The sequence below is a fragment of the Magallana gigas genome, chromosome 6 (genome assembly GCF_963853765.1).
Source record: "Magallana gigas chromosome 6, xbMagGiga1.1, whole genome shotgun sequence".
Lineage (NCBI taxonomy): Eukaryota > Metazoa > Mollusca > Bivalvia > Ostreida > Ostreidae > Magallana > Magallana gigas.
In genome coordinates, this window is record NC_088858.1 from 51,533,740 (window position 1) to 51,556,724 (window position 22,985).

The following is a 22,985-nucleotide window of genomic DNA, read 5'->3' on the forward strand; positions in this document are numbered from 1 at the left end:
CACGCTTGAAATCACACTATTTCCGATCCCGATCGTAAACAATTGTCCTGCAAATAGGGCAGTACTAAACAATTTCGAACTTGAAGTAAAACTGTTGAATAAAATTAAGATGTTCTGAGTAAAAATTTTCCGAATTTTACTGTAAATAATTAATGATTTGTAATTGATACAAAAAGTTAAAAAATTAATCATTAATTATTCTCACTTATTTTTATTTTAGAAACTTGTTAAACTATTTCAAAGTTATAGATATTGATATCAACTTCAATTTTAGCATATATGTCCATATATGTCTTATTCAACAAAGTTCTTTTGTAAAAGTAAACAATTATTTGGTGATAAATTATTGTTTCTGTTATAGTTATGTACTCTTGGTTATAAAAGAAGTGCAGGGTATCTATAAAATCATAATAACACTGCAAGTCAAATTTTTATTTGGGAAAAGATTCTTGAACAGATAAAAATAAACAACAAATTATATTACAAATGTATTTACATACAAATGCACACCAATAATAAAGACCATCGTATTCCTCCTAAAATTCATATACAATACATGTAAACCATGTACATGTAACTGATGTATTCAATATACAGTAAAACATGTTTATAGCGAACACACTTATAACGAATTGATGCTTATAGTGAAGTGGTTTTCATTCATCTTGGGATTTAAACTTATTGTGAAGCTAACGTATATAATGAATTACATACATAACAAAGCAAATTCGCCGGTCCATGGCACATCATCATAAGGGTGTTTACTGCATCCTCATTTACATGTTGATTACAAACTTGAAAATAAATTTACCTCATATCCAAAGTTATTTTAATATTTCTAATATTCTACTCAATAGTTTCTGTTCATTTATACAGATTCTCGGTATCTTATAGTCATACCATGCTATGGAATTTTTAAAAATTTTCTATACAGTCACACAATGTATGGATCTGCACTGTGTACTTATACTCATATTTTTTCTCAAGAAATTGCCAGTCACTGTGTGCTAACAATCAACAGATGAGATGAGTCCATAGTTCCCAGGAATTGGGGAGCTGATATTGCACTGGTCACTGAAGCCTTCTTACGAGGGCATCAGGTTTTAGATTTGGGTTTTTGTGTCCTTTTGTTTTTCTTTTCCTGATTTTTCTCTCTGATATATTTCTGTTTTTTTCTGGCTTCCTCGTCGGGGTCCTGTCAATGATGCATAAATTATATAAAATTTAAACCATAGATAAATAATATGTATAACAGTTATACATGTAAAAAATAAAAACGTATATTCAATACAGGTGTATCACTAGTATATACATGTCCTGAATTTATATCCATCGCATGCACATCACTAGCATCAAGAGCCTGGCCAGTGATACATGTTTACAAGTTATACGAGTATTCAATACATGTGTATTACAAATGTACTAATATACAGTATATATTATATACAATTCATGTGTATTACTAGCATACATGTATTAAAGCAAACCATGCACAGCTGATTGTAATTACATCTTCTGAACCCTCCTACCCCACCTCATAAAAAGCTTTTGTTCATAGGTCAATTATGGTAATACATGTATTAACATAGAGTTCCATACCACTCAAACTTGTGTAGGTAAAGAACTGTTTTATTGACCATTTTCCAGCAACAGACATTGAATCAAACAGATGCCTACCTTTCCTTCCATCAACAATTTCTTCCTCTTGTTGATCTCTTTCTGGACTCCGAAGTCACGTTCATCAAGTCTCTGCAAAAATAAATCAAAAATCATTTACTATCGTAAAGTTTCATAAAATTTACATTAAAGAGGCACATACCTTCAAGGACCAGAAAAAATCCCCTTTCCTCCAAAGTCAAAGAATCCCTATATTAATCCCATTTCTTGCACACAAATACTACTTACAATTTCTGCCTCTCTTTTAGCAGTTGCTACTTCAACCAGTATTTTCATTACATCTTTTTCTTTTGTGTCATATTCTTCCATCTTGGAATCTAAATTATGAAGATAAGTCAATGTACAGCAATAGATTTAATAATTGTTCATGAATTTCTGATATGATACAATATTGACATCAAAGAGCTGGAAGCCATATATCCAAACCAAAAACCAACTATAAAAACAATCCTAACAAACATACTGTATAGAGGGAAAAATTCGCCCCCGTTTTATTTTCGCCCCTTTTGCCCTCGTTGTCAGAGGGCGAATTTAAAACTGGGCAAACTCCACATTACAAATAATATCTCTGTTAACACAACTGCATCTGGGCGAATTCAAGACAGGGCAAAACTGTTTGCAATTGTAAAAGGGCGAAAATTACACGGGGTGAAAATAACCCTGTACACCGTGTATTAAACTGACACTTACTAACAAACTCCTCAATGGCATGTACGAGGCGAACATCAAACTGAGTAACCAAAGTTATAGCAGTTCCACAGCGACCTAAAAACAAAAATTTCATTCATAAATTCAGCTCTGTTTAGTACCTAGTCTTTTCATCAACTGATTTTGAAGTACACAATAAGACTAAAAGTCATTGTATAATACACCCTGTTACGGTTAATATCTTATGTCAAACACAGCTTCATGAACATAGGGTATACATGTATGTTCTAATACAATCTGAAGGAAATTTAGTATTTCACATAATGATGTAAATATTTCATATATACCAATGTGTTATAAATGTAAGCTACATGTAGATATTAGAGATGAGCATCATCTCTTTGATATTTTAGTGTTGATTCCTTATCTGGGTCAGAATGGCTCTCATATCGTGACCACCTTATGGACATGTGTTTCACTCATGCATCACATGTTTTACTGGACTTACCAGCTCTGGCTGTTCGTCCCACTCTGTGCACGTAGTCCTTGGGTTTGTTGGGAACATTGTGGTTGATAATTAAGTCTACTGTGGGAATGTCCAAACCTCTAGAAAAAAATATCCCCAAAATTATTCATCAAGTCACCATATCATTTAGCACAGAATAAAACAGTGAGCTGATGTTTACAGCATATAGACAAGTCATACATGATCACAAGTACCATTCTGATTTTCATTTGGTTTTATGTGGTAATATATCTATATTTGGTAATAATATCTACATCACCCTTCTATAAGACTTGACATTTTACAGATACAATAAATGTGTGTGATACCTGCTGGCTACGTCAGTTGCTATCAGGATGTTGATTTGGTTGGATTTAAATTTGGCTAAAGCTGCTAACCTCTCCTTCTGACGAATCATGGAGTGTAGCACAACACATGGGAGTCCTAGCTGTGTGCAAACCATCCCTAAGATCTGTGTGTACCTACAACAGTTATTGTGGGGATGTTTTATTGTATTGTTATCTTACACCACTAGTAGAATCAATCAAATGTTTGCTTACTTTACAAATTGAGCATTGTCATTATGTTACTACTAATGAGTTTTTGATAACTTACTTGCATGTATTGGTGAAGATCATTATAGAACTTTTCTTGTTTATTTCTGTATATTTGTCTAGAATCTGCATAAGGTATGCATCCTTTATATCCGCTGGCATCAGAACATAATACTGCTTTAATCCCTCAACAGTTGCAACCCTTAAAGAAGGACAAGTATTATCATCATCTGTCTTGTTTTTTTTAAACAGGAAATATACTGATGCATGTTATATCTAAGAAATGAAGCATAAATTTTACCCTAATGCAATGAAACACACAAATATCCTCATTTAAAAGAGAACAGGGACAGGTAAAACTCTACATACTCAGACTTTTGCTGCCAGAAGAAAGGTTTATTCATGGCAACATCTTGTAAATCCTTTAGGTGCTTTGTCATTGTAGCACTGAACAGCAGCGTCTGTCGTTTCTTAGGGAGGACCTTAAATATGGTCTCCAGCTGCTCGCCAAAGTCATCCTCGATCAGACGATCCGCTTCATCCAAAACCTTGATTATAATACAAAAATATTTGAAACAAGACAAATATCTACACTGCTATTATTGGGATTTTATAAGAAATGATATAAATATAAGCTTACTGGTATATATCATATGATTTTACATACAAGTAACTTAAGGCAGTTTATGCTGTAGAAAAACTACTTCAGAAAATATAAACATTTGCTCTAAAAATGTTGTTAAATTGTATAAAATTGGAAAGAAAAGTAATTGTTGATCAACTTACAAGAAACTTGATTTTACGTAAGCTGAACGTATCGCAACTCTGCAAATGATCAGCGAGTCGTCCAGGGGTTGAGATTACAATGTGGGGTTTTACTTGAAGATCAATGCCCTGCTGCATCATATCTAAAAAGATGACAAATGTACATGTACCTACAATAACATAGCTCGTCAAACAAACACACCCTCCATTCTTATAATTTAATTTACTTACCTAATCCCCCTGTAATTACAGTGACTCTCACATTTATTGGTTTACCAAGAACATTAAACTGCTCTGCAATCTGAAAGGCCAGTTCTCTACAAAAGAAAAAAACTGACATATTTGGCAAGAAAAAAGTACAGTTTTGTTACCTATCTATTCTCGGCTATATTCATTGAGACTGAAATTTTTTTACTCTCTTCTGAAGACATCAGTCAAAATTTTTCAATTTCAACAAATTTCGCTGAAAATATTACTGGGTAGGTATGTTATTCTCAACACAGTTATACAATAGACAGTTAACCTTGTAGGAGTTAGAACCAGAGCAAATATGCCAAAGGGGTCCTCCGAGAGTTTCTGCAGAATGGGCAAGGCAAACGCTGCAGTCTTACCACTCCCTGTCTTAGCACATCCGATGCAGTCTTTTCCTAAAGAAGAAAAATGAGGTCAAGTCCGTTATCATTGACATTCTTTAGTGCTGACTGTAAAGAGTTGGGGTAAGATAGAAGTGCCAAACTCAGCTAAAATGCTAGATATAGTAAACACCTACAGCTAAATCATTATCATATACCTTCTAAAATTGGCGGGATACAATTGACTTGAATAGGAGTGGGCTGACGAAGGCCCATATTATGACACTGTGTCCATAGCCATTCGTTCAGTCCTAGTTTCTCAAAATGTTCTCCAGAACTCGGTTTCTGTTTACTTGATGATGATCCACTTGCCATGCTGACATATATTGTCAATGTAAATTATAAGCTTATTCTTAAGGTAATATTTTTTATTCGTTTTAAACGCAAGAGTGACCACGAAAATAAGAAGATAAAAGACAAAACCTTCACAAGTGATACAAATATCCGGGATTACATCAATGGAACATCTCTACGTTTAAAAATTTGTTTTTGCTCTTGTTCTTGTTTAATGATGATATACTGATTATTCTTGACTGTGCTGTCAATAAACTTATTTCTATCATCAAAAATGCATAATTTAAGAGATTATATTATAATGCTCAATTGTGTTTTGCTGTGAACTAAAATTATTTCCGAGTTGATAAAATGATCCGTACTATATAATACCTAGGATCTTTTATTATAGAGCACTTTTTTTAAAATAAGTATATATTCTATATTTAGTGTTAAAATCCCTAATAATGCAGTGGCGTCTGAAGTAATTGAAGGGGGGGGGGGCTAGACTTAAATTATCAGCGCCCCTCCCCCATTCCGACGCCTACTAAATTAGTATTTAATGTAACACCTGAAGTGGACCTACAGACACAAATTAATTTGTTTTATCTAATGTATGAAATATTTCATTATCTAATTTTAAAATAATGCAACAGCGATACATTTTAACCATACATTTATTAGAGATTGTTTTCGCTAACAATGAAGTCATAACCAATACACAGATATATATAAGTACATTTCAACAACTTAACCCCATGGCAATATAATGTAACAGATTTCAATGGATCGATTATAACTTGTAGGCATATAAATTTTTGTGCAATTTTCCTACATGAAAAAAGGTTAAAACATCATCCTTAAAAATCATAGATCTCATTGATAGAATCTTAAATATTAAAATTTAGCTCATAATGGGGGCACAATTATAAAAGAAACAAATATATACATGCATTTTATTACCTAGAACAATTTAGGGAGAAATTTAATGATTCAACATATATTTATCAGCATTTACAAAATTCAATGATTGTTTAATTTTGATATAAATCCAAATTCAAATACATGTAGCTGTTAATAGATTTATGAATTAAAATTCAAAAAGTTTGAAAGTAGAGGTATATGTAATGTTAACAAGTTACAATTATATATTAAACAGCTAAATAGCTGTAAAATTGTTACAGTGCAGGAGTCAGCCTATCTAACACCATGATTACAGGACTTACAGTCTAAATTATTTCCCTCTTGCCAATCTTAACCAAAAGTTAATAATTCATTTAATCTCAACAATATCAATAAAACTGACGTGTAATTTGGGTTACAAAAACCCATGTATATTGAATATAATGCACACTATTTCAATTGTATATTGCACATTAGTATTAAAAAATTATAAGACTAGGGTTAGAACACATACATATATAAGTAATTAACATATCTATAAACATATAGCACCGTAAAAAAATAACAAAATTAAAAGATCTAGTAAAATGTGCAAAGAATTAACAAAGGCTACTATGCTAAATTAAAATAACAATCTGTAAAATATAAAGTGGATTTATGATTTAAGTTAATTAGATACATGTAATTTAGTTGTAAAAACTTAATTCTACATGGATTTTGATATAAAGAAATGAGTCGATGTAGAAGTTGGGAGGCTGGTGGGTCAAGGAGAGCTAGGGAAGTCAGAACATTTTTGTGAGTTCTTTTTCCTTCTAAATCTTAACAGTAACTGTAATTCAATCTAAATGTTTAACTAAAAGAGCTGTGTATATACATGTATACCCAAGGAAAAAATTAAATAATAAAAGACTTGAACAGCTATCATGCATATTAATGGCATGACTAAAGACAGATCAACTAAATGCAGCAAAAAATTCATTCCTCCATCCATATACATGTGCCGCACTTATCGAACAAGAAGATACCAGTAAATAAAGTTAACCCTGTTAATCACCCATACTCCCAAAGAGATTGTTTCTTCATGTCTCTCTTTTACATGATTTTGGTCATAATAAACAGAAGAATAGACATAAGAATAGACAAATACCCCACAAATAAAACTCACAGGAAACAGACAGGTATTTGGTCAAATTTTCAGTGTTCATCTTTCATATAAACTGTATATATCAGAGGTTGTTTGACATTTATAAGCTGAGCCTGGATTTCATTACCAGATCCAAAAAGAAACAATGTAGTAAGTAATTGTCTGCTGGACAAGAAGAAAGAGAAAATTCATGGATTCCTCTTCTCTACACAAGTCTTGCATTCTCTCATACACAACAAATTTCTGTCATATATTCACTATCTCCTCTCAGTTATTCAGTGTAATATACAATATATAGTACAACTTGTTTTTTCAACAACTATAAATGGTGCATCCTATTACACAAAAGTAAAAATCTACAACTAAATTTCATAAAACAGTACTTGTACTTCATTTCACACAGTTTAATAGTCACTCCATGATAGAGAGTGCATGTGCCCTCTGCTTGAGACAGGTGAAGGATTTCTACTGTACTAGTTCAGGATTTCACTTAATGAAAGATATTCGTTATGCCCAAATCTGGAAAAGAAATAGAAAAGATTCAAGGTTATCTTTGAGAAGGCCGCTCTCTTCTGTAGAAACACCCAGCTACTGACTCTTGATGAGGTTGTAACAAGGATTTACCGCCTTTAGAAGTGTAAATATCACTTCTCTTGGACTGCAAATCCCTTGCATCAACCAATACCATGAGTCAACTATTGGTACAATATATCATTTTAATATGAAAATTAAGACAATGTAAATTTACATCTAAAATAATCATTGAGAGTTAATTAAACTGTAGCTACTGGGTAATTCAATAATAAACTCTGATATAAATCTCTATACACAGTATTTATTGCATTACCTGTTTTACCACATAACAATACTATTATATCCCAATCAATATGGTAGCCCCAAATCAATAGATATTGTTTATCTAAAGCCATACAATAAGAGTCTCAACAGAACGGTACATGTATTTTTGATGAACATCAAGAATACAAATTTGCTGGATAGTATCTGTAAGTTTTGTAGCAAGCTGTAGTCAGCCCATTTTAATCCCCATTATGTGGTATGTGCAGGTGTGTCAGTGGTGTACCTTCAGTGTGTAGTCAGCATTATGTGGTACATGTAGGTGTGTCTGTGGTGTACCTTCAGTGTGTAGTCAGCTTTATGTGGTACATGTAGGTGTGTGTGTGGTGTACCTTCAATGTGTAGTCAGCTTTATGTGGTACATGTAGGTGTGTGTGTAGTGTACCTTCAGTGTGTAGTCAGCTTTATGTGGTACATGTAGGTGTGTGTGGTGTACCTTCAGTGTGTAGTCAGCTTTATGTATTACATGTAGGTGTGTCTGTGGTGTACCTTCAGTGTGTAGTCAGCTTTATGTATTACATGTAGGTGTGTCTGTGGTGTACCTTCAGTGTGTAGTCAGCTTTATGTGGTACATGTAGGTGTGTCTGTGGTGTACCTTCAGTGTGTAGTCAGCTTTATGTGGTACATGTAGGTGTGTCTGTGGTGTACCTTCAGTGTGTAGTCAGCTTTATGTGGTAGATGTAGGTGTGTCTGTGTGGTGTACCTTCAGTATGTAGTCAGCTTTATGTGGTACATGTAGGTGTTTGTGGTGTACCTTCAGTGTGTAGTCAGCTTTGTGTGGTACTTGTAGGTGTGTGTGGTGTATCTTCAGTGTGTAGTCAGCTTTGTGTGGTACATGTAGGTGTGTCTGTGGTGTACCTTCAGTGTGTAGTCAGCATTATGTGGTACATGTAGGTGTGTGTGGTGTACCTTCAGTGTGTAGTCAGCTTTGTGTGGTACATGTAGGTGTGCCTGTGGTGTACCTTCAGTGTGAAGTCAGCTTTATGTTGTACATGTAGGTGTGTGTGGTGCACCTTCAGTGTTTAGTCAGCTTTATGTGGTACATGTAGGTGTGTCTGTGGTGTTCCTTCAGTGTGAAGTCAGCTTTATGTGGTACATGTAGGTGTGTGTGGTGTACCTTCAGTGTGTAGTCAGCTTTATGCGTTATATGTAGGTGTCTGTGGTGTACCTTCAGTGTGTAGTCAGCTTTATGTGGTACATGTAGGTGTGTGTGGTGTACCTTTAGTGTGTAGTCCCAGCTTCCTGTACAGAGAGCGGTACCATCGGGGGACACGCCTAGACAGCTGACCCGGTTCTCGTGGGCGTACAGTATAGAGACGCGGTGGCCCTTCAGCACGTCCCAGATGTTGACGGTGTAGTCGTTGTAGCCACCAAACAGAAGACGTCCTAGATAACAACAAGAGAAGCACTGATGAAAACGATAATACTGGTAACTACAAGTAATACTCTTGTGAAGAAAATGACCATGATAACAATAAGTTTATGTTGGTAAAGAAGATGGCTTAGTTAGGTTAAAACATTCATGATGGTAATGTGAATATAGACTGTTTCACATGATGTTTATTGATTGTTAGAATAACATGACCTGTTTAACATTGAGGTTAATGATAGCAAGGAGAATACCACCTGTTTTAAAAGCATTGAGTTCAACACTGATGAATTTTGGAGGAGAAAAGAGTTAACTACATGTAAATTACACATCTACAGAGCCATGGTCCACAAAAATTTTTATCATTGAATAGAACACTGGTAATATCTGAGAACATTTTTGCCATTACTGGAATACCATTAAAAGTAAAATTCAACGATTTTAAATTTGATAATCTCTCTGAATCTTCTACATACCACTGACAGAGAAATCTACGGAGTTACAGCCAAATATAAGACTCTCCTTCTTGTAACAGTTGACCTCTCTATCCGCCCGAAGGTCAAACAACCTGCACTGTAATAGATCGTTCAGCACATCTGAGCAAATTTCAAAACTTTCCAAAAAAATACCAGAATGATAAAATTTAAAACTGTTATCAAATGATAATTTGAATTAACATTATTAAAAATAATATAACTTTCTAGCTCAAAATGGAAAAAAAATTACACATTTAAATTTCCTCATAGTATGAACCTGGGTAGATATCATTATATAAGCTGTAACATTTCGATAAGAATATAAACATCTGTATAAACATACTGTGGCATCATCAGATCCTGTGGCAAAAGCATCCCCGCTTGGATAGAACCTGACGCTGTTGATGTCGGAATCATGGCCCTCAAACATCTGTACACATTCTCCTGTTCTCATGTCCCAGACATTGGCCACTTTGTCACAACCCTGTGTGGAGCAGAACAATTTGTACAAGTAACAAACACAAAATTTCAACATAAATCTGCTAAGAGGCACACCAATCTGTTTAGAAGTCCATTTGAATGATAGCTTACCCCTGACACAAACATGTTTCCTGTCTCTGAAGGTGAGAGGTCAATGCTCATGACATCACCAGCGTGGCCATGGAAACTCTGTATTAACTGGCCACTCTCCACATCCCATAATGCACAAGTACTGTCACCACTTCCTGTTAATATCTGATTAGAACAAATGAATTACCGTTAAGTATGAAATGTAATCAGAAAATGAAATAAGACGTGTATGTTATGCATGAACACTTCTACTAACTTAAAAAAGTTGCATGTCTTAAATACACTTTATGGCCAGCTCTAAAGCTCTTCCAGAATAAGTTTGTCTGAAGAGATGCATGTTTGACCTGTTTGTGATCATAATTTGTGCATGCAAAAGCTGCTGTTTTATGCAACCTATCTATTGAAGTGAATTATAAAATGTGAAATTTTACCTGTTAGTGTAGGTGGTTAATGTTTCATCTGTAATTATCTCACTTGTTTGAGATGTGACTATTTCAGCTCTGACTATCTCACATGTTTGAGATGTGACTATCTCATCTGTTGACTGAGCTGTGATTATCTCACTTGTTTGAGATGTGACTACCTCAACTGTTTGCCTGAGCTGTGACTATATCACCTGTTTGTCTGAGCTGTGACTATCTCACCTGTTTGTCAAAGCAGTGACTATCTCACCTGTTTGTCTCAGCTTTAACTATCTCACCTGTTTGTCTCAGCTTTAACTATCTCACCTGTTTGTCTGAGCAGTGACTATATCACCCATTTGTCTGATCTGTGACTATACACCTGTTTGTCTGAGCTGTAACTATCTAACCTGTTTGACTGAGCAGTGACCATCTCACCCATTTGTCTGATCTGTGACTATACACCTGTTTGTCTGAGGTGTGACTCTCTCACCTATTTGTATTACTTGTGACTATCTCACCTGTTTGTCTGAGGTGGTGAAGGTACAACAGGACAGGTAACTAGTATGGGTAGCCACTGCTCGTTTCTTAGTTGCTGGGTCATCATCCATACACAGTGGATAAATCGTGCATTTATTGTCTAGGCCTCTGTAATGAAAGGGTTATACACATCACAGTGGCAGTATTAGTAATATGGCATTTCTACTTGCTCTAGTTTGTTGGGTAATCCTCTAGCTTTGTTTTGTAGAGTGCTAGATGTGTAAGCTAGAGGGCCCCGGTTCAATCCCCACTGGAGTCAGTATGAAGCTTTCATACTAATAAGTCAATCATAATTCATTTGAACAATTTGATACAATGAACAATCATACTTACCCACAAGCCACCACATCTCCTGTTGGTCCGTATGAGCAAGCCATCACCCACGTTGTTGGCATGGTTACAGCATGTTCCTGTTTGATATCAATTTAGATCATGAAATATAAATACAAATACAATTTACAAAAATAAAAACACACTGATTTGTTTGTCAGAGATGAGAAAGGCAAGCCTATAAGTCAATGTGAAGTAAATGTACCTTGTTTGTTGTAAATGCATCCCACACTAGCATCTTTCCATCCTGGAATAAGTGTCAACAAGAAGTGAGTAATCCAGTCAATAAATCTTCCATTTTACAATTTTTCAAAAAAATATATTCACATGTACATTTAGCAATCAAATACACATACATGATGAATTTTATTATACACTGCATATTATACATATATGCAAAAATTAATGTCTACCTATGTTATAGGATATAACATAACTTGGGGAAGCTCAGCTTTATAAACCGTGAAGCAATAAACTGTCCCAAGTTATGTTATACTCATACAACATGTGTAGAAATTAAATTCATTCCTTATAATTTACTCTTCCTAAATTTCTCTGCCTAAAATCTAAAAATAAGGCCCATTTTAAGTAAAAGAACATTTATTTGTACAAAATTTAAACATAACATCAAGTGGATTAATATGTTTTGCAAGTGCCTCATATTGTGATGTAGGCAAGTTGAGTTTAATGTATGATACATGCATATAAGAATTTGTTTAGCCAATAAAATTACCGGTACGTGCTTCAACCAGAATTACCGGTAAATCATTCACATTGAAATAGTAGACTTTACAAACTTGCATATCAAATATATGTACAAGTGTTAGGGTGTTTGTACTATTGTCAGAAGACACAGCCACAATACCATACAAGCTAATGCAAAATCTATCTCCATCATTGTACACAATTTGTAATACCATACCTGGGATGAACTGACAATATGACGCTTATCTTTAGACCAATCCATACATAAAACTTTCCCATGGTGTCCCTTTAACACTTTTCTGGCTTTCATGTTGAATTGTGTCATGTTTTCTATCTTCTTTGTAACTTCACCCACTATAAAATTATAATAATTATTAATAGCATCATTTACATCATAAAAATGTACATAGATTCAATTAAAATATCATTCTTTTTTAGTATTAAGTATCAATTAATACATCCAAATTTACTCTCTCGCAGATACTTAATTAACAGTCATATGATCTTCTGTATTGTAGTTTTTTTCATATGTTAATTATTTGCTGGGTTTTTTTTTCATTATAAAAATCTTGTTCATGACAAATTAAAGCTATACATTTATCATTGCTGTGAAACTTTTGTTTTGTTTATTACTTTCATCCTTACATGTTTATCAAAGTTTCATTCGACAAAGTGAGACCACAAAAACTTATACAGCGACAAGTTTTCCCTTTCACAGTAGCTATTTACTTCCCCTTTTTCTGACATTGAATGACATTTCCTGGGGACCCTCATCGAGTGACCACACCATCGGGCAATGTTTATCACTTACTGTCCATGTCTGCCAGCTTAGCTTTCTCCTCCTCCAGCTTCTTCTTGAGGTTGGCGGCCTCTGCGCTCAGCGCATCCACCGTGTCTTGACTTCCATCAATCCTCAGAGCCTCCGTTGCCATTTTCCCCAACACTTATGTTTATACCCGGAAGTGTACACTTTTCCTTTGCGGTCGAGGACGGATCGCGTGAATTTGGACTGTGTGTCGAACTAATCAAGAAATATGCAAAAATATATGCATTGCTTGATGAAAGACCTTAAACTTAAGTCAAATACATCAGTTCATGCTAATGGGATGTAAACAAATCAATGTCAAAAGACGGAATAAAATTAGAATGAAATATGGTAGAATACATTTTTCCGGATTATAGGGGGGGGGGGGGGGGTAACTTGACTTTATTTTAGCATATAACGTTAATGTTTTAATCAAACCGAACTTTCATATAACAATTTTAGAAATTGAAATCGCCTTCTCATTTCCGTAATTGATGGCTTTGTTATTTTTAAAATACTTTTCCCTTGCTTTATTATAATCGCAGGATGCGGATAATAACCATGATAACACTCCTTCCTCTCAATTAATGAATTGTCTCACCAAAATGAATTAATATATACGTATATATCTATATACTGTACTTCATATTCTCAGCCAGGCGGCATTCAGGAATTTTATTTTTCTTGGTGTCCCCTACCTCTGGACCTTAACCTCTAAAAAACCGGCACTGAAAATTTTCACCCCCCCCCCCCCCCACACACACACACACACACATTAGGGCAAACAAAACCTTCCTTCGTTCACGAAGTCGAATATTTATGCACTGCTTTCGTTGGTAGAGGAAAGGTATTAAAAATTATTCAAGCTTTTCTTCCTTAAAGAAAATGGGTGAATAAGGCGTGTAAAATGCCCATATGAGGAATGATTAGATACTGCCAAATTAAAATATCATAACATCTGATAAAAATTTTTAAAAATAATTAAAAACAATGTGTATGTAACGTAACATCGGTTTGCAACCCTTAAATATTTTAAACACTTGAAATAGGTTGATTAAAACTGGCGTATGCGTGTCACAACCTCCAAATTATGTCATTTTTATAACTTTAATGCCTTTTCTTTTATAGAGTGGGTCTGAGCTCCATATTTTTGTTATAGTCTTAATGCGGTTTAATGGAATTTAAACCGATTTTAATCAATAAAAATGTGGAGAGATGACCCAATATACTTCAAAAATGACATTTTGTAGCCCAACAATTGAACGTTTTAGAAAAATAATACAAGTCCGTAAATTCGTGGTCAACGTCTCATTTAGCATTTAAACAACGCACTTTGTTGTGAATGAAATGGCTCAGTGGTTAGAGCACCAGACATTAGGACAATAAAAGATAAAAAAAAAAAAAAAAGAAAAAAAAAAAGAGCACCAGACATTAGGTAACTTTATAGAACTTGAGTTTTTATGTTGTGGATTCCATACCACCAAAACTTTACGATATATTTTTTTTTCTCGTCGTTTTTTTGAAATATTTCAAACTGAATATAGTTAGAAATTACCCTTTTGTGAACTTGTATTATAACATATCAAATATTTTAAATTGAAAAAAATGTTAGATTTGAAATTGTATTTTACGACTAAACCAAATGGGCAGTTGCGCCATCTTATTTCCCCATCTTCTTTATACTACACACATCTCATATATACTAGATATGAATTATATAACTGCATGTATGATACACAGATTCTTAACGTAGAAAAAAGGAAAAAATAGAAACAGCACCACCCCTATCTATGCATTCTTGGTACACATGAAGATAAGCAATTGTGTTTGAAAATCATTAATTCACGTAATTTAACAAATCTGTACGCATCTGAAATTGGCTTCCACTGAAGTGATACTGATAAAACTGACGAAGTAGAGCTGTATATTAGTAATTTTATAAGGTAAAAATTGGCCCAGGAACGCGCTTATCAAAATACTAATAGTTTTTTTTTTACCATAAATATAGCACCTACAAGACTGCATGATTAGAAACTATTTTATAAATAGAATGCAAATGATTTAAAGTATTACCAATCAGCATATTTCAATTTATTTAAGAAATTTTCAGAAATTGAAAATCATTGTAAATTCATTGTTTTGATAACTGTAGGTGGAAAGGGAAGGGTGGGTCTATAATCTATCTTTGGAAAGAAATGGATACCCTGTTATTCATTGCATTAAGTTAATATCAAGAACATGTGCAAAGAAGATGTGGATATTTGCATAAAGTAGAGGACGGATTAACGCAATGTGACAAACATCGTTCCTTAACTATATATCATGAAAATATCATAAGTTTTTATCGCGAATGATGTCCATGGCCAAAAAAATACGTAAGTTCATAACATGTACTTAAAAAGAAAATATACGAACAGGTGTTTATATTTAAAATCTCTAAATAGCATATTATTTCTTACAAATTCACGAACGATTATTAATAGAGTGGGTCTGTAGTCCATATTCTTGACAATTATGTGACAAGAACTAAAAAAAAAAATACATGTATTTGTTGGATATATGAATTTGCAACATAAACAGATAAAAACTCAAACATTTTAAGAAAAGTCCAAATGAATGGTTCAGATGTTCGAGCATTTGACTTGCTTGGATTCAAGAATTATCAGAATTATGTGGCATCTTAAGTCGGGGTCAATCTGATCTAGAAAATGACCCCAGAGTATCTTTTGAAGAAGAGCTTGTTAAATGCTGTTTTTGGAGAAACTGTCGGTATTCTTTATTTAAAGTGAAATTTCCAAGATTTGTTACTATCTTCTTCAAATATATCACAGAAAATAACGAATTAAAACATGAGTTTTCATTGTGTTTACCAAACATTAAAGCCCCGATACAAGATATCAAACAAAGCTATTGTTATAAAGCACAACTGAAAGAAATTATATCTTGAACTTCACACATCCATAGGCATTACATTAGATCTTAACATACACTTTAGTACGTCGAATCCGTCGAAATTGACGTTATATAGCGTAAAATAAAGTCTAATGAACCCTTGCAAGCGACATGAAGTTAGCGTCTAATTCCGACTCCACTGATTGTACAAAATTCTGAGAGCTAGCTCATTTGAACATAAGCCCAGAGCATTTTAATGCAATGTACTTATAATGTAGCTGCAGACAGTATCAAACAAAATCTGAGATTGAGATCTTTCTTCGTATTCAAAACGAATCCGAGCTGTAAGTGATATTCTGACGATGCGGGCTTCTCTCAACACTTGTTTACAAACGGATTCTCAATTAAATGAAGGAGTTGAGAATGATGTCCATGGCCAAAAAAAAGTACAACTTCCGAAAAAATCGATCTATATCTTGGACACAGCGAGCACAGCACGTAGATGAACAGATAGAGCCCCTGGTTGACGGCCCCTACATTATATCGCTATTCCGTAGCGTTTTTGCAGCTGCAGTAGCGGAGTCTATGTGCTCTCCTCTCCCCGGCGTGATAAACCTAGAGTCGCGATAAAAACTTATGCCCAATCTGAATTTATAATCACCCTTCAGCATATTGAGAGGCTTCAAGATGCTCCACCAATGCGCTTCGACCTCATAGAAGTTATTTTTAGTCAAAGATAAGGAAACGGTGGAGGGGCTTTCTTTGTGAAGTTTTGTTGAAGTTTGCTGACGGGAAAAAAGGTGGGTACTGTTTATATGATATAGTATTAATATTTATCATTTAGGGATGTCGATTTGTGAATGTTTTCTGCTTAATGACAGTCTTTAGCGTTAAAGAACGACCTTTGGTAAATATTTAAGAAAATGTAAACACACATCAAGGGGATGGAGATTCTGGCCATCTTATTGTGTTATTTTCTTTTCCGCGAGTTCAAATCTCGCTTGGTGGCATGAAGTTTCGCATTCCTGCGTCACTTCGCTCGAATTCTGGAGGAAAGCGAGGGAAAATTAACGAGGGTTTCAACAGCAAATTCTACTTTTTGAGTAATAGTTTATCGATAAGTCTCATAATGATGAAGAAAAGAAATGTATCGGTTGATCGTGAGCGGATCTCGTGACTCATTGAAACCTATCGCAGACCAATCTTAGATAGTACTGTGCCCCTTCAACATGTGCCGGTTTCCATTACAAACAAAATATTGGCAATCGTGTCAGAAAAAATGTCGTGCTGGATATTTGATCACAAGCTGACTGACTGATTCACTGCTTGGTCCACAGCTTCCTAAAGCCTTACTTGCTTTTAAAGTAGGAGTTTAGAGTTGTGCTTGAATGATGCTGTTTTCCCTATTAGATAGCAATATACATACGCCGAAATTCACATGTGCTGTTTTTCTGTTTATCTCATGCTCCTCTTTCAGTATTAAAAACATAAATATAAGATAAAACAAATTGCTTTATGTAGAGCGTTCTGTGCATCTACTTCACTATTTTAATATTATAAAGTAAGAGTATGCAGATGTATATCACATACGTTTTAGGGGTAAAAATCAGTAGAGGCCCCCTGGGGCATTTCCTCCCCCCTAGTGTGTATTTTTTCCCCATCAATCTTCTTCTTTTCATCTCCCCCTCGCCCAGCCACCCCCTGCTGGGTAAATGGAAGTCTGAATGTTTCTTCTTTTTTTCATTTCGGGATTTGCAATTCAGATTGAATGAACCAAACATGCCGCAAGTGAAAGATAAAATAATGAGCAGAATTCACAGTACATTAGAGTTTATCGGCAGAAGCATGTAAAGTACTTGTTAAACCAGACCTTGATGTGTCGATGTAATGTAATGATCACGGGATTACACTGTAATATATATACTTCAAACTTCAGAGGAACAATGGACTTGATCGACAAAGCCATCTACGTGCCGAGTACAGTTCAGGGGAAGGGGCTCCTCTAGACTTCCCTCTTAGATCTTGATTTTTAATAAGATTTATATGCATAATATGGTACAATCTGTAGTAGCCCTAATTGTTTCCTGACGCTTCGCCTCTCTCTCGTTGCCATGCTTTACAAAGACAAGAGGATGGGCAGATCGTACATGTACACACTTAATCCAGTTCAAAAGTGTCGCAGACTCGCAGACCATGAGTGCAGATTACGCAATAGCTGCTTGTTTATGGACATGAGCTCGTTAACAAGGGCTTACTGATTAACATGCCGAAGGATAAAAGTGTTTGTCTGCCTTGCCTCCCGTGAAGTCCATTTTGAGGTCACCGTGGGGGTCATGACGCCCTCTATGAGGTCACAGCAGGGTACACGATAAGATAGCCGATATCAGCTTCTGTATCTGTTGTCAATCTTCTTACGATAACAGAAAGGAAAATAAAGAAAAACAAATGAGAGGACTTTTGAATCACTGTCAAGATAGCGATAATAGCTGGTGGGAATCTTATGAAATCTCTGGCATAGAGCTTGAACATACCACTTGTGTGTAAATTAGATTAGCAAAAAATACTAAATTCTTTAACGAACCTTAAGTTACACGTAATTGAAGCTGATCGAAGCTGATTTATACCAAGGGAGCACACACGCTATACAATGTTCTCAAAACTTTATTCTTGGCAGGGACTTGGATGCTGTGTATTGCTCAAATCTCAAAAAACTTTATATTTTTATAATTTTTTTGTAGATCACCATGGCAACAAATAAGTCTGGGAGAATTGCACTCATCTTCACCGCCTTTTTCCTGTTTGCAGCAATGACAGCGCTCTCCATACTGAACAAATATTTTGGGAAAGAGCTAGGTAAAATGCTATTACGGAAATACTTTTATAATTGGTACAGATGTCCAGTTAAAGACCCCCAGAACTATGTAAGTTGAGTTAACGAGATGAGCTATAGTCTGCTTATACTGCCGGCTGGTGCGGCGTCATATCGCAACGCTCGATAATGTCCTATCATTCGGTAGCAGACGATAAACAGCCTCAGCAATCAAAACAGACGAAAGGATTCACACTCCACAGGAAATATCGCCAAATTCTTCAATACAGAAATATTTTTTATTGAAAAATTCTATCCAATTCACGCCCATTTACCTAAATCTTTTCATCATTCCTAAGGAATACTGCAACACACAGAGTTACCAACTTCTTTCAAACGTTGTAAAATAACATCAAGTTTTCTTTTATCTTGAAACAGAAGTTGGGTTTGTTTTGGATAGATCCAGACAAGCATCTGTTCTGACTTTTATTTCTTGTAAATAGTTTTATGTCAATGTAAATCTAGCCCTTAATGATGGAAGACCTGCCAAGTTAGTCCACCGACAATGGCTGTGATTGACAAACAGAACTTATTAGTTTCCAGTGATGACGATTATCAGTTGCCCAGTGTAATCTTTCGATGTAGGCTTGCACACATCCGAGAATGTTAATTGCGGTTCTCTGTTCAAAATTACATAACAATTTTAATGAAGTGCACACACTCCCCTACTCCCCGCTGTAATTACACTCATCCATCACGTATGCACGTTGTGAATTCCATTACAAGAATCTGGTAAATTACCATCAGCTAATGAAATTTATTTTCTAAAATGAACTCAGTAGACTTAAAATGTCACCAAAAATAAAATAATGCATTCTCCATTTTCAGGAATATTCAACAGATCCACCGGCGATGTATCCCGGATGTTTCCGCTAATGATAAATCCACCCTGGCCCATCTTCTTCATCTGGTACATTGTTTTTGCGCTTGAACTGGTTCTCATTCTGTACGGTATCACGACAATCTGCCGTAAAACGAAAGGCGGTAGAAGTATCTATCTTCTCTCCCTCACTCCCCCGCGGGTCTACGGTCTTCTGGTGGCCAATAATTTGGCGGTGGTGCTATGGCTATATCTGTGGAACTGGGGCTACACGGTGGCATCCTTTATCATCGTATTCTCACTTCCGGTCACGATGTACATCAGCTTCTACACATCGCTAAAACAGCTCTTCAACAACTTTGCGGTGCTCATTCAAGAGGAGACCCAGAGTGAAATATGGGTCGTAAGATTCCTGGTTCAGAATGGACTGGGATTTATCTCCGCCTGGCAGACAATTGTGATGTTCTTGAATCTCGGCGTTGTGCTGAGGTACGAGGTAGGGGTGCCCGATGAGATCCTTTTCCTTGCCCTGCTCGGAGCAATGGCGCTACTGGAGCTGGCTTGGTTCTGGTTGGACGTGTTTGTGTTCGACCGTTACACAAGGTACATTCTGCTCCCCTACATCCCCTGGCTAGCGACTTGCTGCGGACTAATCTGGAAATGGCAAACTCTCTTCTACGACTGGGGAAGGGACACCATCACACTATTCTGTTGCAGCGTGCTCGCACTTCTCTGCTTAACAGTAAAGATTATATTTCTCGTTTACCGACATAATAAAACCAACATGCAGAAGAACGTAGACAAAGGAATAGAAGACAAGAGTGAAAAACCCAAGGAAGAACAGAAAGCCGACTCAAAGAATAAAACATGTGTCACGTTTGCCGTAGAGAACGAACAGGTAAACACCGCAGCGGAAAACCAGAAAGAGGCACCGAAGGAGGACAAAACCATAGCTGTGTGCCCCGTGGTACCGGCAAGCGAGGTCCAGTACAACAGGATCGAAATGGAGACCAATGAAACCACCAACTGCAACACAGTCATCGTCCACAGTGACGCGATAGAATCTAATGCAATGGAATCCATTCAGAGAGATTCAGCAACCGCGCAACATGAGATGGTAACGGAAGAAAAAGTTACTGAAGACATTGACGTCAAAACAGATAAAGAAGATGGCGATAATGTTATTCTCACCGAGACAGCACACGAAAAGTCAGAATCTAAAACTGGGAAAGACGAAGAGGAAATTCCGCCACCCCCTGTCGAGGCGGAGGAAGTAAACACTGAACCAAAACAAGAAAGCGAACAATTAGATAAAGAAGAGGAAGTTCCGCCTCCCGCTTATGACGAGCCAGTCCAAGACACCATACCGGAACAAGAGGTACCGGAACAAGAGGCACCGGAACAGGCTTCTTCAAGCCCAACAGAGGAAGCGGTGGAGGAAACCAATAATATGTGTCAAAACGACAATTTAATTGATTTTGATGATCAAGAAAACTCTGTTCCCGACCAGACTGAAAACGTGACCGAGCAGCTATCAACAGACGCAACTCTTACAGAGCAAATATCGATAGAGAACGAAGACGACTGTAGGCCGCCTGACAATGACTCTGTTAACTCAACAACTGTGCAGATAGACGACCCGATGGAGGACTTCGAGGTCGAGAATGAAAGGAACGAGACCGAGGAGCCGGAGCTGGTACAGACCCCACCCCCGCTCCTGGAGGACGACGACTACGAGGGGACGTACATCGTGAGGGAGCCGGGCCTTGACGACGGATACCGCTACGATCCGTCGGAACCGGAAGATTTCCCGCAGGTGCCCGACACGGACGATCCGTTACCCTCCCCTCCTACGTCACCGGCGTCGGACCCACTTCCGAGTCCCCCCACTGTTCCTGTTTCTGACGGTGAGGAGTATGACGACTCGGACGAAGACGAGGCTCCGCCCGTACCCCCACAAGATTATAACATGCCCGGTAAACCATATCAGATCCCCGCGGAATCTATAGAGTCCCAACCTATAACCAGCAATGGTTACTCCGAACAGCGGCGCCCCGAGAGCTTTGGGACGGTGGACACTGCCGTATGAGTGTGGTATAACTCCCTGTAAATATAAACACAGGTCTATACAGACCAAGGGAATAAACACGTGAGCTGCCATGACAGTGACAATTACAGGTGTACCAGTTTTGTGTAATTTAGACTGACAGCTAAGTGCTACTTACTGTAGAATACTCATGACTATTTCTACTGATTTTGTACAGATTGTATATATGGGACCATAGTCGTCAAATCTTCATATTTAGTCACCTTTTTAACAAAGTCATTAGTCATTTAGACATAGTACTAACAAAGCAGTGACAGGTGATCAGTCGTTCATTTAAGCATTTATATAAGAAAATTATATATAAACAAGAAGAACAGTAAAAATCTATAAACTAGTACATGTAATCATATTACAGGTATATTTGAAAACTACCACCTCAAGAATTCCGATTTCCCAATAAGTCTGCGGATAATTTGTACCATTTTGAATATATCATGTTTTTATTTATATTTCATAAAGAAAATTTGGTCAGACAGTGAAAAAAGTTCTGATTGTAGACCTTCAGAAGAATAGCATCCAGAAGAAATATAACCCTGCAGTGGGTATGTTCAAGCAACTGACTGTCTCCTGCTTCTATAGGTATACCTACAACCCCTATAGGCAATACACCCAGCCCATCCCCTTATTTCTGTCACTCCTAATGTATAGTGCTTCTTCAATCAAACAGCAGCAACATCGGTGGATTTTTATTTATAAACTTTTGTGTTAGGTCTTGTACATGTGTATCCTGATATTATTAAAAACAAATGAAGGATTTATCGTTTTCGTTAAAAATGGAAGATATGTATATATAAGACTAGTATAAAATGTATGTACATATTTACAAATCCCATCGAACTTACCATCCTAATTTGAAGAGTAACCGTATATTTTAAGTCGAATATACTATATTAAGTGACACTGTTTCGTCATAACTACCTCTGCTTCATAGATGTATTATTCCTTCAGCCTCTCTTTCGTTTCATCGCTCGTATGTTTTGTTTTCTTGTACATATCCATTTGAACTTCAGTTCATATAGATTTTTAAAATAAAAGTCAAAGAGGACATGGTTGTCTGTATTTTGTAAACCAACTACCTGCTTATCTACTAAACCAAGGGTTTTACAAGAAAATATTTTTTAGTTGATAGCGTTGCTGATCATTTC

General features: G+C 36.1%; 3 protein-coding genes across 3 annotated transcripts; 1 reads left to right on the top strand and 2 right to left on the bottom strand.

Annotated features, from left to right (window-relative positions):
- Nucleotides 1–417: 417 nt before the first annotated feature.
- On the bottom strand, nt 418–5,131 carry LOC105326274 (probable ATP-dependent RNA helicase DDX49). The gene is made up of 12 exons (XM_066087789.1): nt 4,940–5,131; nt 4,673–4,796; nt 4,381–4,466; nt 4,171–4,292; nt 3,754–3,932; nt 3,446–3,586; nt 3,160–3,312; nt 2,834–2,931; nt 2,368–2,442; nt 1,906–1,994; nt 1,678–1,749; nt 418–1,195 (listed from the first exon to the last, which is right to left on the bottom strand). Exons 1-12 carry the CDS (start codon nt 5,094–5,096, stop codon nt 1,097–1,099), a joined length of 1,395 nt encoding a protein of 464 aa, XP_065943861.1. The 5' UTR covers nt 5,097–5,131; the 3' UTR covers nt 418–1,096.
- Nucleotides 5,132–5,715: 584 nt separating this feature from the next.
- Nucleotides 5,716–13,485, bottom strand: LOC105326273 (guanine nucleotide-binding protein subunit beta-5). Its single transcript, XM_011426207.4, has 10 exons — nt 13,159–13,485; nt 12,565–12,701; nt 11,848–11,889; nt 11,646–11,722; nt 11,294–11,420; nt 10,393–10,536; nt 10,145–10,285; nt 9,802–9,898; nt 9,176–9,342; nt 5,716–7,620 (listed from the first exon to the last, which is right to left on the bottom strand). The coding sequence occupies exons 1-10, from the start codon at nt 13,277–13,279 to the stop codon at nt 7,609–7,611; spliced, it is 1,065 nt and encodes a 354-aa protein (XP_011424509.1). The 5' UTR covers nt 13,280–13,485; the 3' UTR covers nt 5,716–7,608.
- Nucleotides 13,486–16,459: 2,974 nt separating this feature from the next.
- LOC105326272 (enolase-phosphatase E1) lies at nt 16,460–22,885 on the top strand. The gene is made up of 3 exons (XM_034467251.2): nt 16,460–16,844; nt 18,783–18,897; nt 19,742–22,885. The coding sequence occupies exons 2-3, from the start codon at nt 18,789–18,791 to the stop codon at nt 21,820–21,822; spliced, it is 2,190 nt and encodes a 729-aa protein (XP_034323142.2). The 5' UTR covers nt 16,460–16,844; nt 18,783–18,788; the 3' UTR covers nt 21,823–22,885.
- Nucleotides 22,886–22,985: the final 100 nt, after the last annotated feature.